The sequence below is a fragment of the Tamandua tetradactyla genome, chromosome 4 (genome assembly GCF_023851605.1).
Source record: "Tamandua tetradactyla isolate mTamTet1 chromosome 4, mTamTet1.pri, whole genome shotgun sequence".
NCBI lineage: Eukaryota > Metazoa > Chordata > Mammalia > Pilosa > Myrmecophagidae > Tamandua > Tamandua tetradactyla.
The window spans coordinates 39846454-39861735 of NC_135330.1; the positions used below are offsets into that span (position 1 = coordinate 39846454).

The window sequence follows — 15282 nt, forward strand, 5'->3', positions numbered from 1 at the left end:
TATGTAATCTCTTCTTATTCCTTATAAGAGAAATATAAGATGCAATATAGTGAAATTGAATGGTAAACACCTCTGGATATTAAAATGACTCTCGATGTAATCTCTTTCACTGAGCAAAATCATGGCAAAAATTGTAAATTATATATAAAAATGTAATTCTAAAAATCCTTACCCAGAAAACAAAGCAAAATAAATATTTTACTACTCTAATTTCCAAAAGAAAAATGCATTTTGAAACCATCTTGTAAACATTATCTTAATTTCCAGTGAGCCAAAAAAAATACCCAAAAAACTTTTGCAACTCATTTTGGTATGAACCTATTAAAATAAATGCTAAGTAGAATTTAAAAAAAAAATTTTTTTTTACCCTTACCTCGATCTTTTGCTTTATCAGAAAGGAGCACTTCCACTTCTTCAAATTCCTGGATAGCATCCAGTATGATACTTCCCTCTTTGCTGAATAAAAATAGCATGGGAATCTTGATGTCATCCGTGTCCTTTCCATCACCTGCCATCTGGAACAGAGGGGCAGTATCACTGCTGCTTCCCTCATTGTCATCTAGCAGAAAATGAAGAGAGCAAACATTTAAAAACATTCCTTCATTAAAAAGATCTACCTACCAATTTACTGTTTTTACCAGTTGATAGCCTATAAATTTGAATTAAATTGTCACATATAATCTTCATTTTAAAAAACAAATATACTTTTAGAACCATTAATTTTACTCTTAGATATTTATCCTAAGGAAATAATTCAAAAGAAGTAAAAAATTATGTGACCAAAGTTTATTGGTGTGCTATTTTTAATTGTGAACAACTGTAAACCATTATAGGCAAGTAACTGATGGAACATAAAAAAACACAATGAACATTAAGTGAAAATAGTACAGCAAAAAATTCCATGATTATGACTAAAAATTTCATGTTAGAAAGCCTAGAAATGAAAAAATTCAAAGATTTGGATTAGTCATAGAAGTATGAATGAATTTTTATTATGGTTCACGATATCCTCTAATGGCATTATATTATTTTATCAAAGTACAAACTGGTAAGGTTTTAAATATAATTTTCACAAAGAATAATTATGACTATAGTGGTTTTCTTCTACAGGCTGAAATAAACAGTATTGTTATCTTGCACTGGCTAAATAATAGTAATTAGACTGATAAATACTCTCTTTTATCAGAGATACCACACATGTCGACTTCCAATTTTACATGCCTGGCTCCTTGGAAAATCTGCCTGTCTCATCTCAGAGTACTTGTTCTCACAGACCCTGCTAAGTGGAGAGTAGAGCAAATGGCCCACTTCTTAGCAACACTAACTAGGCAAAGGATGGCTATATGACCCAAAGAGGGCAATTAGTATCTCTGGGAAACCTGGAACCGGCACACAATGTTTCAATTAACGATGGCTAGTGCTCCAGTTAAGTGACACAGACTCAAGGCTGAATCTGCAATTTTTGAATGGCCATTTTGGAACTGATGAATCAAGAAGGGGCAGGCTGGTAAGTAGCTGGAGAATGAACCAGAATTACAAAGAGAAGCAGAAAAGAGACCCCACAAAGATCCAGAAAGAGAGAGAGGTGTAAACATTGTTAGCATAATTCCTGATGATTTTTAGTTCTCACTTCTACTTCCTGGTAAGGCCCAGTTGCATTTCTTACTGTTGGAATTCAACAAAATAATCTATTTCCTTGCAATAAACAAATCTCTGTAACCAGCTTATGTAAATTACTATCTCTTAAAGTCAAATAGACCTCTAAGTTAATTTATACTTCTATTACTTATAATAAAAAAACAACTGAAAACCTATGGAGAACTTCCAGGAAGACGGTGGAATGAGAAGAGGAAAAACTCATTCCTCCACCAAAAACACTTAGAGAACAGGCAGAAACAGTTCAAAGCAGCAGTTCGGAGTCTCAAGAGAGCAGACAAGGACGACTGCAACATACAAGGACAAGCTGGATGATGAAATGGAGAAGCTACAACTGAGAAATTACAGTGAGTGCACTCGACCAGGGCTCCCGGTGCCCATCCACCACCCCCAAGGCGAGGAGCTGTGAGTTGGCCTGGGTGGTTCTCATCTGGCTGGCAAGATGCAACACAGTCCTGATCCAACAACTGTTGGCCAATAGAGTTAACCATCTGGGTCCCACAGCCTTGAACCTTTCTACATAAGAGCCCAGGGTGCTCAAGCTCCACAGAGAAGCTATGGCAAGTGACTGAGCTCCACTGTGGATCTCGGTGCTCCCAACCCTGAGACCAGCAGCTTCAGGTTCTTGCCTAGATGGCTGCTGGGGTCTGGGAGAAACTGAGAGGTCCTCTACTTAGGAAAAGAGGGGGATAGGACACAGTTCTGATCCAACAGCTGGCTGGCAAAATTGATGCTCTGGATCTCACAGCTTTGAACTTCTCTACAAAGGAGCCCAAGGTACTCAGGCCTCCACTACTTCCACAAACACAAGCTGCAGTGAGTGACTGAGCTCCACTGCAGTTCCTGGCGCCCATCCCCCATACCCAAGGCTGATAACCTCAGGTCAGCCTGTACCCTGCATGGCTGGCTACTGCAGTCTGGGAGAGCTGGGCATGTTTTCTAGCCAGGATCAGAGGGGGTTGTGATACAGTTCTGATACAACTGTTCGCCAGCACAATTGGACCACTGGGTCCCCAGCCTTGGTACTTTCTAGATGGGCACCCACAGCACCACAGGGTTATTATTCCCACCTGCCTCAGAAACAGAGGGGTGAGGGCTAAAAAATGACTTACCTTTGTATGGTGTTGAGGAATAAGTTGTTCTGCTGGAAGGCTGGGAAATTACAACCTTGGGAAGCTGTTTCTCTGACCCTCTCTCTAGGACCCGTTGGAACAGGTGTGCACCCCCTGTGTGTGAGCATGGCCCTACTTTGGCTAGGAAATACTGAAGAACCAAGTGCCAAAGGAGACCCAATCAAGAACAAAATATTACATGAGAGGGAAGCCAACTTTCAAAATATTCTTATCAAGAAAAGAGCAAAAAATCACAAGGCACACAAAAAACAAGATATGGCCAAGACAATCAAATTTAAAACTGAGAGGAGATACAGAATTTGAAATAAGTAATCAAAGACATTCAAACAAATCTCCTAAATAACTTCAATGAGTTGGCTAAAGAGATAAGGGATAATAAGAAGACACTAGGAGAGTATAAAAAAGAATTTAAAAGAATACATAGAAAAACAGAAGATCTTACAGAAACAAATGATTCTGTAGAGGCAACTGAAAATATACTAGAGACATAAAACAACAGATCTGAAAAGGCAGAAAAAAGGATCAGCAAATTAGAAGACAAACCAAGTGAATTTGAACAGGCAAAAAAACAAATGGAGAAAAAAACAGAAAAATTTGAGCTGAGTCTCAGGGAATGATTGACAATATGAAAGACACAAATATATGCATCATAAGTATCCCAAGAGGAGAAGATAAAGAACATATGAGGAAATAATAGCAGAAATTTCCCAACCATTATGAAAAACAAGCATGTAAATCAAAAAGCCCAATGTACTCCAAACAGACACATAACAAGACTCACACTAATCAGACAATCAAATGCCAGAGAAGGAGAGAATCCTGAAATCAGCAAGAGAAAAGTGATTCACTAAATAAGCTACATAAAGCTAAGTGCTAACTTCTCATCAAACACCATAAAGGAGAGAAGGTAGTGGTATAATATATTTAAGAAACTGAAAGAGAAAGATTTCCAGCCAATAATACTTTATCCAGCAAAGCTGTCCTTCAAAAATGAGGGAGAGTTTTAAAATATTCAGATGAACAAAAGCTGAGAGAATTTGTTAACAAGAAATCTGTCCTGTAAAAAATATGAAAGGGAGTTCTGCTGACTGAAAAAAAAGAAAAAACAAAGGAGAGAGAGACTTGGAAGAGAGTATAGAAATGAAGATTATCAGCAAGGATAGCTAAAAGGGGAAAAATAGAGATAAAAAATAAATCTGAGAAGCAAAAGCCAAAGGATAAAATGGTCAAAGTAAGAACTGCTTTTACAGTAATAACACTGAATGTTCATGGATTAAACTCCCCAATAAGAAGACACAGACTGGCAAAATGGATAAAAAATATGTATAATCCATCTATATGCTGTTTACAAGAGATTCATTTTAGACCCAAAGATACAAACAGGTTAAAAGTGAAAGGATAGAAAAAGATATTCCACACAGGTAGTAACCAAAAGTTGGGGTAGCTATACTAATATCAGACAAAACAGACAAAATGTTCTAAGAGACAAATAAGGGCACTATATATTAATAAAAGGAACAATTCACCAAGGAAAATTAACAATCATAAATATTTATGTACCTAATTAATTAAGGTACCCCAAAGTACAAGAGGCAAACACTGGCAAAACTGAAGAGAGTAACAGATGTCTCTACTACTACTGCAACAATACTGTGAAACTTCAACACACCACTCTCTTCAACAGATGGAATATTTAAACAGGATGAATAAGAAAACAGAGAACTTAAATAATATGATGAATGAATTAGACCTAACAGACATATACAGAATACTGCACCCCAAATCAGCATGACATACATTCTTCTCAAGTGCTCACGGAATATCTCCAGGATAGACCACATGCTAGGGCATAAAACATATCTTAATAAACTTAAAAAGATTGAAATTTACAAAGCACTCTCTTTGATCATAATGGAATGAAGCTGGAAATTAATAATAGCTGGAGAACTGGTAAATTCACAAACATATTGAGATTTAAACAAGATGTTCTTAAACAATACTAGGTCAAAGAAGAAATTGCAAGGGAAATCACTAAATATCTTGAGATGAACGAAAACAAGAACACAAACATATCAACACTTATGGGATGCAGTGAAGGTAGCGCTGACAGGGAAAATGTATAGTCCTAAATGCCTACATTAAACAGGAGGAAAGAGCTAAAATGAAAGACCTAATTGAACACCTGGAGAAACTCAGAGAGAAAACAGCAAACTAATCGCAAAGTAAGCAGAAGGAAAGAAATTGCAAATATTAGAGCAGAAATAAATGAAATAGAGAACAAAATCACAATAGAGAGAATAAATAAAACCAAATTTGGCTCTTAGAGAAGATAAAAAAAACCTGACAAACCCTTAGCTAGACTGACAAAGAAAAAAAAGAGAAAAACAAATAGATAAAATCAGAAATGAGAGGGATGTCATTACCATGGAGACTGAAGAAATTAAAAAGATCATAAGAGGATACTATAAACAGCTGTATACCAACAAACTACACAACTCAGATGAAATACACAATTTCCTAGAAATACACAAACAACCGACACTGATTCCAGGAGAAACAGAAGACTCCAATAAACCAATCACAAGTAAAAAGATTGGATCAGTCATCATAAACCTCTCCAAAAAAGAAAAGCCCAGGACCAGATAGCTTCACAAGTGAATTAAAATCATTTCAAGATGAATTATACCAACTGTGCTCAAATTCTTCTAAAAAATTGAAGAGGAGAGAATACTACCTAATTCATTCTATGAAGCCATCATCATCCTAATACCAAAGCCTGAAAAGGACACTGAAAGAAAGGAAAACTACAGACCAGTATTTCCAATGAATATAGATGCAAAAATCCTGAATAAACTACTGGAAATTGAATCCAACAGCCATTAAAAGAATCACACACTATAATCAAGTGGGCTTTATCCCAGATATGCAAGAATATTTCAACTCAAGAAAATCAATTAATGTAAACACATCAACAAATTGAAAAAAAAAAACACATGATCATCTCAACTGACGCAGAAAAGGCATGTAACAAAATCCTACATTCTTTCTTGATAATAACACTTCAAAGAACAATAATCAATGGAAAATTCCCCACCATGATAAAAGTATATGAAAATTCCACAGTAACATCACCATTCTCAGTGTTGAGAGACTGAAAGCCTTCCCTCTAAGACCAGAAACAAGAAAAGGATGCCCATTCACCACTGTTATTCAACGCTATGCTAGAAGTTCTAGTTAGATAGGTTAGACAAGTACAAGAAATAAAAGGCAGTTAAATCAGAAAGGAAGAAGTAAAACTTTCACTATTTGCAGAAGACATGATTGTATCTTTAGAAAGTCTGGGAAAATCTACAACATAGCCATCAGAGCTAATAAATGCGTATGGCAAAGTGACAGGATACAAGACCAACAGTTTAAATCAATAGTGTTTCTATACAGTAGTAATGAGCAATCCAAGGAGGTAATCAAGAAAAAAAAAATCCATTCACAATAGCAACTAAAAGAATCAAACATATACAAATAATTTTAACCAAGGATGTAAAGGATCAGTATACAGAAAATTACAAAATATCGCTGAAAGAAATAAAAAAAGATGTAAACAAATGGAAGGACATTTTGTGTTCATGGACTGAAAGGTTAAATATTATTAAGATGTCAATTCTGCTCAAATTGATCTATAGATTCAACGCAATACCTATCAAAATCTGAACAGTCTATTTTACTGAAATGGTAAGACTATCAATTTTATTTGGAAGGGAAAAGGGCCTGAAATAGCCAAAAACATCTCAAAAAAAGAAGAATGAAGTGGGAGGACTCATGCTTCTCGAGTTTAAAGCCTAAAATAAAGCCACAGTAGTCAAAAGAGCCTGGAACTAAGCTCAGTGGAATCAAACTGAGAGTGCAGAAATAGACCCTTAGGTCTATGGTCAACTGATTTTTGACAAGGCTGCCAAGTCTACTCAACTGGGACAGGAGAGTCTCTTGTATAATTGGGACCTCCTCAAAACTGAAGACTTCTGTGCTTCAAAAGACTTTGTCAAAAAGGTGAAAAGGCAGCCCACTCAATGGGAGAAAATATTTGGAAACCACACATCTGATAAGGGTTTGATATCCAGAATATACAAAGAAATCCTACAACTCAACAATTAAAAGACAAATAACCTAATTAAAAATGGACAAAAGACATGAATAGACATTTTTCCAACGAAGAAATACAAATGGATAAAAACCACATGAAAAGATGCTCATCTTCACTGGCTATTAGGGAAATACAAATCAAAACCACAATGAGATATCATTTCATATCTATTAGAATGGCCATTATTAAATAAACAGGAAACTACAAGTGTTACAGAGGATGTGGAGAAATAGGAACACATTCACTGCTGGTACAGCAGTTGTGGAAAGCAAATTGGCAGAAAGCTAAGCATAGAACAGCCCTCTGTTCAGCAAACCCACTACTCAGCATATACTCAGAAGAACTGAAAGCAGGGACATGAACAGATATGTGCATACTGATGTTCATTATTCGACGTGGCATTATTCACAGTTGCCAAAAGATGGAAACAATCCAAGTGTACAGCAACGATGAATGGATAAACAAAATGTGTTATATACACATAATGGAATATTATTCAGCAGTGAGAAGGAATGAAGCCCTGAAGAGCACAATAACATGGATGAACCTTGACAACATCATATTGAGTAAAATAAGTCAGACACAAAAGGACAAATACTGTCTGATCTCACTAATATGAACTAATTATACCATGTAAACCTATGGCTGTAGACTCTAGAATACAGGTTACCAGGAGATAAAATGAGGATAGAGAATAAGGAGCAGTTACTTAAGATGTACAGCACTTTTAGCTATGCTGAATTTAAATGAGATAGTGGTGATGGTAGCACATTATTGGGAGTATAATTAACAGTGCTACACTATGTGTGAGTGTGGTTGATAAGGGAAGTATACTGTCATAAATGTCAGTAGAAGGAAAGCCAGAAGTAACTTGGGAATGTATTACTCAGTAAATCTTGTGGTGCACAATGACAGTAATTAAGAGTACAAATATAAAAACTTTCCTCCATAAACTAGAACAGATCTATGAAACTATTACAAGGAGTTAATAATAGAGTGGTATACAGATAAAAAAAAATGCACTTATTGCAAATTATGGATTATAGCTAACAGTAACACCTTAATAGTTTTTCATCAACAGAAACAAAAGTACTCCAACAATGCTAGATCAATGATGGGGGAGATAAGAGATACAAGAAGTTTTGGGTGTTCTTTTTTTTTTACTTTTTTTTTCTCTCCTTGGCAAAATGAAAATGTTCTAAAATTGACTTGAGTGTTAAATGCACAACTATGTGATGATACTGTGAGCCACTGACTGTATACTTTGGATGGACTGTATGGTGTGTTATCTCAATAAAACTGCATTAAAAAACAATGTTCTTTTTTGTTCATTCATATAAATTTGAACCACTAAAAACAAAACAAAGCACTTTATCAGGAACAAAAAACTAAGGAGAAAAGTCACAATACTACAAAGTTTCCCTTAGAAGTTAAATTTTCTGAAAATAGGGATCATTGTCTCTTAGCCAGAAAATCCAGTATAGGACTCTGCACCTAACTAGCTACTAAAGAAAGCAGTTGACTTGCATATTATTGGTATCATTAGAATTAGACTTTAATGAAAACTAGAGGAAATTTAATATACTCTACAGAAAAAGAACTTTAAAAAAAGTTGATGCATATGGTCCAGACTATGTTTTTCATATTTTAATGCTTAGTTTTAAAAATCTCAGTAAGAGATGTTTAAAATGATAGTGATGGCAAGATATTAAGTACTCCAATAAAAATAATTTCAATGTGTAAAATAGCCAAGGATAAAAAGGATAATTTAAGTCAGGAGTCAGCAACATTTTCTGTAATCGGCCTAAAAATAAATAATTTAGGCACTGGGGGCCACATTGGGCAACGACTCAACTCCATCATTATAGCTCAAAAGCAGTCACAGACAACAAGCAAATGAATCAGTGTGACACATTCCAATAATTATTTACAAAAACAGACAATGAGCTGAATTTGAGCCATAAGCTGTAATTTGCCAACCACTAATTTAAGTTATTAATATAAATTCTCACAAAACTTACTTAACTAATGAAACCTATGCATTTACTCACTCAACACTGGAGTGCCCATAAAGGATAAGCAAAAGGACCAGTAAATAATCTCTCATTGAAATAAGTCTTAAAATCCCATTTTAAATGCTTTAATTTGTATTTATCCTTAACACAGACAGGAAATCCATTTTTCTTAAAAAAATTCTTTTTAAATCAAAATGGATTTTCCCTGCTAGAGAAGGGAATAGAGAAGGTATTCAGAAGAAATAACTCCAAAATTAGGGTGTGATTCCAGGTCTTCCAGTTTATTGAATGCAAATTCCTATTACTTAAAGCACAGAAAATTTTATTTCCCCTAATAGTCATGACCTGCTTATCATGATTATGTGATTTTTTAATTTTTTTCTCTGTAAACAAAGTAAAGCCCATCTTGAAGACATCGTGTTTAGTGAAAAAAGTAGACAAATATCATATGATCTCCATTATATGAAATAACTAGAATATACAAATTCATAAAGATAGAAAGTAGATTATGAAGGGTAGGGGTAAGTGTGGGGAACGGAGAGTTAATGCTTAATGGGCATAGTTTCTGTCTGTGGTGATGGAAAAGTTTTGGTAATGGATGGTGGAGGTGGTAGCACTACAATTAAATGTAATTAACACCAGTGAATTGTACATTTGAAAATGGTAAACATGGGAAATATGTTGTATATATGATACTACAATAAAAATTTATTTAAAAAAAGTCCTCCACTTCAAAAATAAATTAATACATAAGGCCCACTGGCTGAAACATGAAGAAAATATTTTGAAGGTAATTTATAGTTTTAGTACAAAAAGCCCCAAGGGGATGAAAGTCTGCTATCAACAAGTATTTATAACTAAGATATGTTAGCTACCAGGCTCAGAAATTATATATATTGTACTATTATATATTATAAACAATGAATTGGATATATATTGTATATTTATATATATAATCTTTAAAGCCTACAATGATAGTAAAAGATATTTTCACTGAAGCTCAAAAAATATTCTACTGAACGAATATCTAAAGAAACTGAAATTTTCCCATGTCTATGGCAAAGGCAGGAACTGCACTAAGATGTATCTGACTTCAAAGCCTGCATTTTGGTGGAGGAATGGATATTCTCCATGGCTCTCCACTGGAGGTGGCAGAGTACAATTCCTGCCTTTAGGGCCCTTTTGGATCTCATGAACACATTTTCTTATGCAACAAGGCATTGGGTGTTTTCACCTTTTCTCCCCTCTCTTGCATTTCCCACCCACCCCACCCTCACACCTGGTTCCAAGTATTTTTACTGGAATTAATATACAGATACCTAAATCTAGGCTTTAAAAGACAAATCAGATATACAGCAATGATTAGAGTGCCATTTAATTATCTAAAAATAATATGACAAAAACTCTGATAAAACTTTGGAAAAAAAAGGAAAACTCTGAAAAAATTATGTCCTTCTAGTTAACACAACAACATGGAAGATTACTAACCAATAACAATGCCTCCAATGGCTCCAGCATTCTGGATGTTGCGTGCCTTTTCTGCAAACATACACTGTCCTCTTTGTATCAAAGCAATTTTCCCCATCACTGCCTCAGGATTGGTAAGCTCTGAACAACCATTGTACGGTTTACTGCTTGCAACAAATCCTCTTGTCTGTAAAAAATAATAATAATAATAACTTAAATATTCTTTTAATTTCTCAAACCACTAGTCATATTAAACCTCAATACCTACCACTTTAAGGAAACTAGAATTCACTTCTTTTCTAATGGTAACATATCCAATATATAGTAGCATAAATTTCAATTTTAAATATTTTGCATATTACAGTACCCAACCAGTATTTCCACTGTGCTTTGTAATTTACAGAGCATTTTTATGTAAATTACTAAGACTGGTCTTTATAACTATTCTGAGTGAAACAATATAGATAATATTTCCATTATACACATGGGAAAACTGAGACTCATAATTTGCTCAAAGACACTGTGGTAGTTAGATTAGTTGTCAGCTTGGCCAGGTGAAGGCACCTAGTTCTGTTGCTGTGGACATGAGCCAATGGTAGGTGAATTTCATCTGTTGCTAATTACATCTGCAGTCGGCTAGGAGGCGTGTCTGCTGCAATGAGTGACGTTTAACTTAATTGGCTTGTGCTTAAATGAGAGAACCCAATGTAGCACAGTCTAAGCAGCTCGGCATTCCTCATCTCAGCACTAGCAGCTCAGCCCAGGCCTTTGGAGATGCAGAAAGAAGTCACCCCGGGGAAAGTTGTTGGAACCCAGGGGCCTGGAGAGAAGACCAGCAGAGACCATCCTGTGCCTTCCACGTAAGAAAGAACCTCAGTGGAAAGTTAGCTGCCTTTCCTCTGAAGAACCAACAAAATAATTCCCTTTTATTAAAAGCCAATCCGTCTCTGGTGTGTTGCATTCCGGCAGCTAGCAAACTAGAACAGATATGGTACCGGAGAGTGGGGTGCTGCTGCGGTTTGCAAATGCCAGATATGTTTGAACGGTGTTTTGGATGGCTAATGGGAAGATTTTGGAGGAATTGTGAAGAGAATGATGGAGAAGACCTGGAGTGCGTGAAGGGACTGTTGGTGTAAATGGAACCACTGCCAGTCTTGACAAAGGAGGACACAAAAGGGAGAGATTGGAGTTCACAGAGTGAGAACCATGGAAGCTCGGGTCTGAAGCCAAGAAACCTTGGCCAGGAGAGTGGACCCACCCATATAAATGGAGAGGGTGAGTTTACCCTGAAGGGCGCGGATGAATCTCCCCTCTCATTGCAGTGGAAGAGTTGTGCAGCCTCAGGCCTTGGAGAAGGCAGAGCACGCTCCTTGGGGGACTGGGAGAGCCTGGCTGCCACCATGTGGAGGGGTTAAGCGTGTGCCCCAGAAATGGCAGAGAGCCCAGGGGTGGCCCTGATGCCTGGAGAGAGTGGAGGCCAGAGGTGGTCTCCTCGATGTTCCCCGAGGTTGATTTGGAAAGAGGCCGGCCACTGCATAGGCCCTTGGAAGGGGTGGGACTGCCACTTCCTATAGCCGAAGGATGAATGACTTTCAGACTTTGAAATCCCACAGCGCTTGCCCTGCAGGTTTTACATCTGTGTTTCTTCCAGTTTCTCCCTATGGAAATGAAAATCTGTATCCTGTGAATATCCTCCTTTGCATATTGGCACCGGACTTGTTTTGAGATTCACAGGTTCACAGCAAGAGAATTTTTTGCACCTGTTTAAGGTGATGTGAGTAGTTGCCAAGTTGACAAGGGGTGGACATGTGGTAGTTAGATTAGTTGTCAACTTGGCCAGGTGAAGGCACCTAGTTCTGTTGCTGTGGACATGAGCCAATGGTAGGTGAATTTCATCTGTTGCTAATTACATCTGCAGTCGGCTAGGAGGCGTGTCTGCTGCAATGAGTGACGTTTAACTTAATTGGCTTGTGCTTAAATGAGAGAACCCAATGTAGCACAGTCTAAGCAGCTCGGCATTCCTCATCTCAGCACTAGCAGCTCAGCCCAGGCCTTTGGAGATGCAGAAAGAAGTCACCCCGGGGAAAGTTGTTGGAACCCAGGGGCCTGGAGAGAAGACCAGCAGAGACCATCCTGTGCCTTCCACGTAAGAAAGAACCTCAGTGGAAAGTTAGCTGCCTTTCCTCTGAAGAACCAACAAAATTAATCCCCTTTTATTTTTTTTTTTTTTTTTTTTTTTTTTTTTTTTTTAAAGGAAAGACAGAGAGAAGGAAGGAAGGATAGAAGGAAGGAAGGGAGGAAGAAAGGGAAACATCTTTTAAACATTTTCTTGTTTTATTGTATTTTTGTTTCTCCGTTTTTGTTACATGGGCTGGGGCCGGGAATCGAACCGAGGTCCTCCGGCATAGCAGGCAAGCACTTTGCCCGCTGAGCCACCGCGGCCCGCCCCTAATCCCCTTTTATTAAAAGCCAATCCGTCTCTGGTGTGTTGCATTCCGGCAGCTAGCAAACTAGAACAGACACCATGGCAAAGTTGAGACCTGTAAGGAGATTCTCTATATACCCACACCCACACCCAAACAACAGCTAGGAACTTTTGATTTATTTGTTTACTTTTTAGAGTAGTTGTGGGTTTAGAAAAAAATCATGCAGAAAGTATAGAGTTCCCATATACCTACCCTAGGAATCATTTTTAAACCATCATTGTGACTAGAAAAATGTTTGAAAGAGGACAAAAATGATGTAGCATACACAAAACTATAAGCAATTCTTCTTCCTAGAAAAATTAACTCTACCAGAGAACTGATATTTTTAAGAGGTTAGTGTAAGCATGTTTTAATATCCCTCTCTCTTCCAGAATATAAACTCCTTCAAGGAATGGATCTTCATTGGTATAGTAAACTGTTACATACCAATATCCTACACAGTGCTCAAAATATAGTAAGCATTCAATAAATATTTGTGGCATGAATGAATCAATGTACAAACCTTCTATATAGCTTCAAAATACACACCAAAGAAAAAAGTATAATTAGGGGAAATAGAGTACACTTGGCTTTAGATTGTCAGGATACTTGGGTTCAGTCTTATATCTGACTACTCTGCAGACCACCTTCGACTGTCAGCTCTGTAGGTCTTTGTTTCCTATGTTGTAACCAAGAGATTGGACTAGCTTAGTGGTCTTCATAGCTTCCTTGGTGGAACCTCCAGGTCACATGCTCTCCACAGCCATTCGAGCAGAGCACATCTGCTTTCAGATGTTTCATACATGAAACTTCTAAGTCAGATTTCTGTTCAAAGAAAGGTTCTAGTAGTTGTCAGAAAGTCTGAAAACCATTTTAAAATCAAATAATGGTACTAAATTAGAGAAGATACCAAGAAATTGGACAGTATCTGAATGATACTTTAAATAAAATTCTAAAAGCAAAGTATAAGAAATCATTATACATTCATAAATATTACTCAATTTTCAAGACAGGCTTTTACTTTAACAAAATGTGTGAGATTGAATTTTAAGTTTTTTAAAATAAATTAAAACTGTTAGAGAAGAAACTAAAAAATTAGGCAATCTTTAACAATGTTTTAAATACAATTTCAACAAGCATATTATAAGTGTCCCCACCTCTTTATGTTTGGACAGATCCAGCCCAAACTGAGCAGGTCCAGCAGTCAATACTACCCTGCCAAAAAATGGGTGGGAAACAATTTGTACAGCTCGAGGAGGGAGCTGTTGTTCTTTTTGTTGCTGACTTGACAATTCAATCATCTCTTGCATGAACCTCAACCCATCTTCAGCATCAATTGAACTTGCAGCCTATAAAAGTAACAGATTAATTTTTATCTTTCCTTTCTGGAAAATGTCAACAATTTTTTTGCACCTATATAACCTTTTACTCTAAAATGTCTGCTTTTGGTTTAGGTTCCTTCCAAATATTTACAGCTTTATTTATCCTCAAAACCATTACTTTCAGAAACTGCACTTTCTGAAAATAATTTATTTGTGATCTGCATCAATATCTCTAACTGTTTTGGAGACCGCCTTCAATACAGACTGACCACTGAACTTCTACCAAAAACTCAAATGGTCTGTTTGTCTACTAGCTTTCCCTTTTAAGAAATAAGCTTCACAGCTGACCCATATTTTCTCTAAAATTATGAACTAACAATCAGATTAAATACAATTCAAAAAATAAGTATCAGGCATCTGTTATATCCCAGCACTTGTCTAGACACTGGAAAGACAGTCCTTTACTTTAAGGAGTCTGTATTTAGAGAAGAAAGACATTTAAAACTCACTATGATAAAATTCCTCAACAGGGAAAATGGAATAGGAACACAGACAAGGGAATGACTGATTCTGCCTGTGTAGATCTGGGAAAGACCGAGAATGACATCTGAATTCAATTTTAAAGGAGGAAAAGCTGAAGAGTACCTAACTACAGCAGAAAAAAAAAGGATGAATTCCTGACACTTCACAGAAAAATCAACAGGATAGACATTGGAAGAAAGAAAGGAGTTAAAGCCTATCCTGAGATTTCTAGCTGCAACGACTTAGAGAATAATGATACTGTTTACCGAAACAGAGAGAACAAGAAGAAGAGAAAAGGAGTGGAAGCAGGAAAGGAGTAAAGAAGGAAGAGATAACTCAGGTTTAAACATACTGGAGACTGAATGTTGGGTCTAGCACTCAGCGTTACATATCTAAGAAAATATGTGTTTCATATTTGATAGCTGAACTTGGGAAATGGATGAGACTGTCGAAGAAAAGAAAGGAAAGGGTATGATCCAGATTCTTTGGTAGCCCCTTCCTTCTCCAACGAAGGAGATCTACAAAGCAATAAACAAGAAAAGATAACCACAGGGATACTCTAGA

At 36.7% G+C, this 15282-nt stretch overlaps 2 protein-coding genes and 1 long non-coding RNA gene across 7 annotated transcripts in view; 2 read left to right on the forward strand and 1 right to left on the reverse strand.

Moving 5' to 3' along the window:
* Positions 1–15282, forward strand: part of RNF2 (ring finger protein 2) — a 670080-nt gene that overhangs the window by 258549 nt on the left and 396249 nt on the right. The gene's annotated exons all lie outside the window — the stretch shown is intronic.
* The window catches only part of EDEM3 (ER degradation enhancing alpha-mannosidase like protein 3), a 101131-nt gene that overhangs the window by 8926 nt on the left and 76923 nt on the right, over positions 1–15282 (reverse strand). For all 3 annotated transcript variants that reach the window (XM_077157215.1, XM_077157217.1, XM_077157216.1), the window contains exons 17-19: positions 14032–14223; positions 10431–10596; positions 374–559 (exon numbers count right to left, since the gene is read on the reverse strand). In XM_077157215.1, the coding sequence (XP_077013330.1) occupies positions 374–559; positions 10431–10596; positions 14032–14223 (544 nt within the window). The remainder of the gene's footprint in view (positions 1–373; positions 560–10430; positions 10597–14031; positions 14224–15282) is intronic.
* LOC143680755 (uncharacterized) overlaps positions 1–15282 on the forward strand; it is a 79798-nt gene that overhangs the window by 1914 nt on the left and 62602 nt on the right. The window lies entirely within an intron of this gene.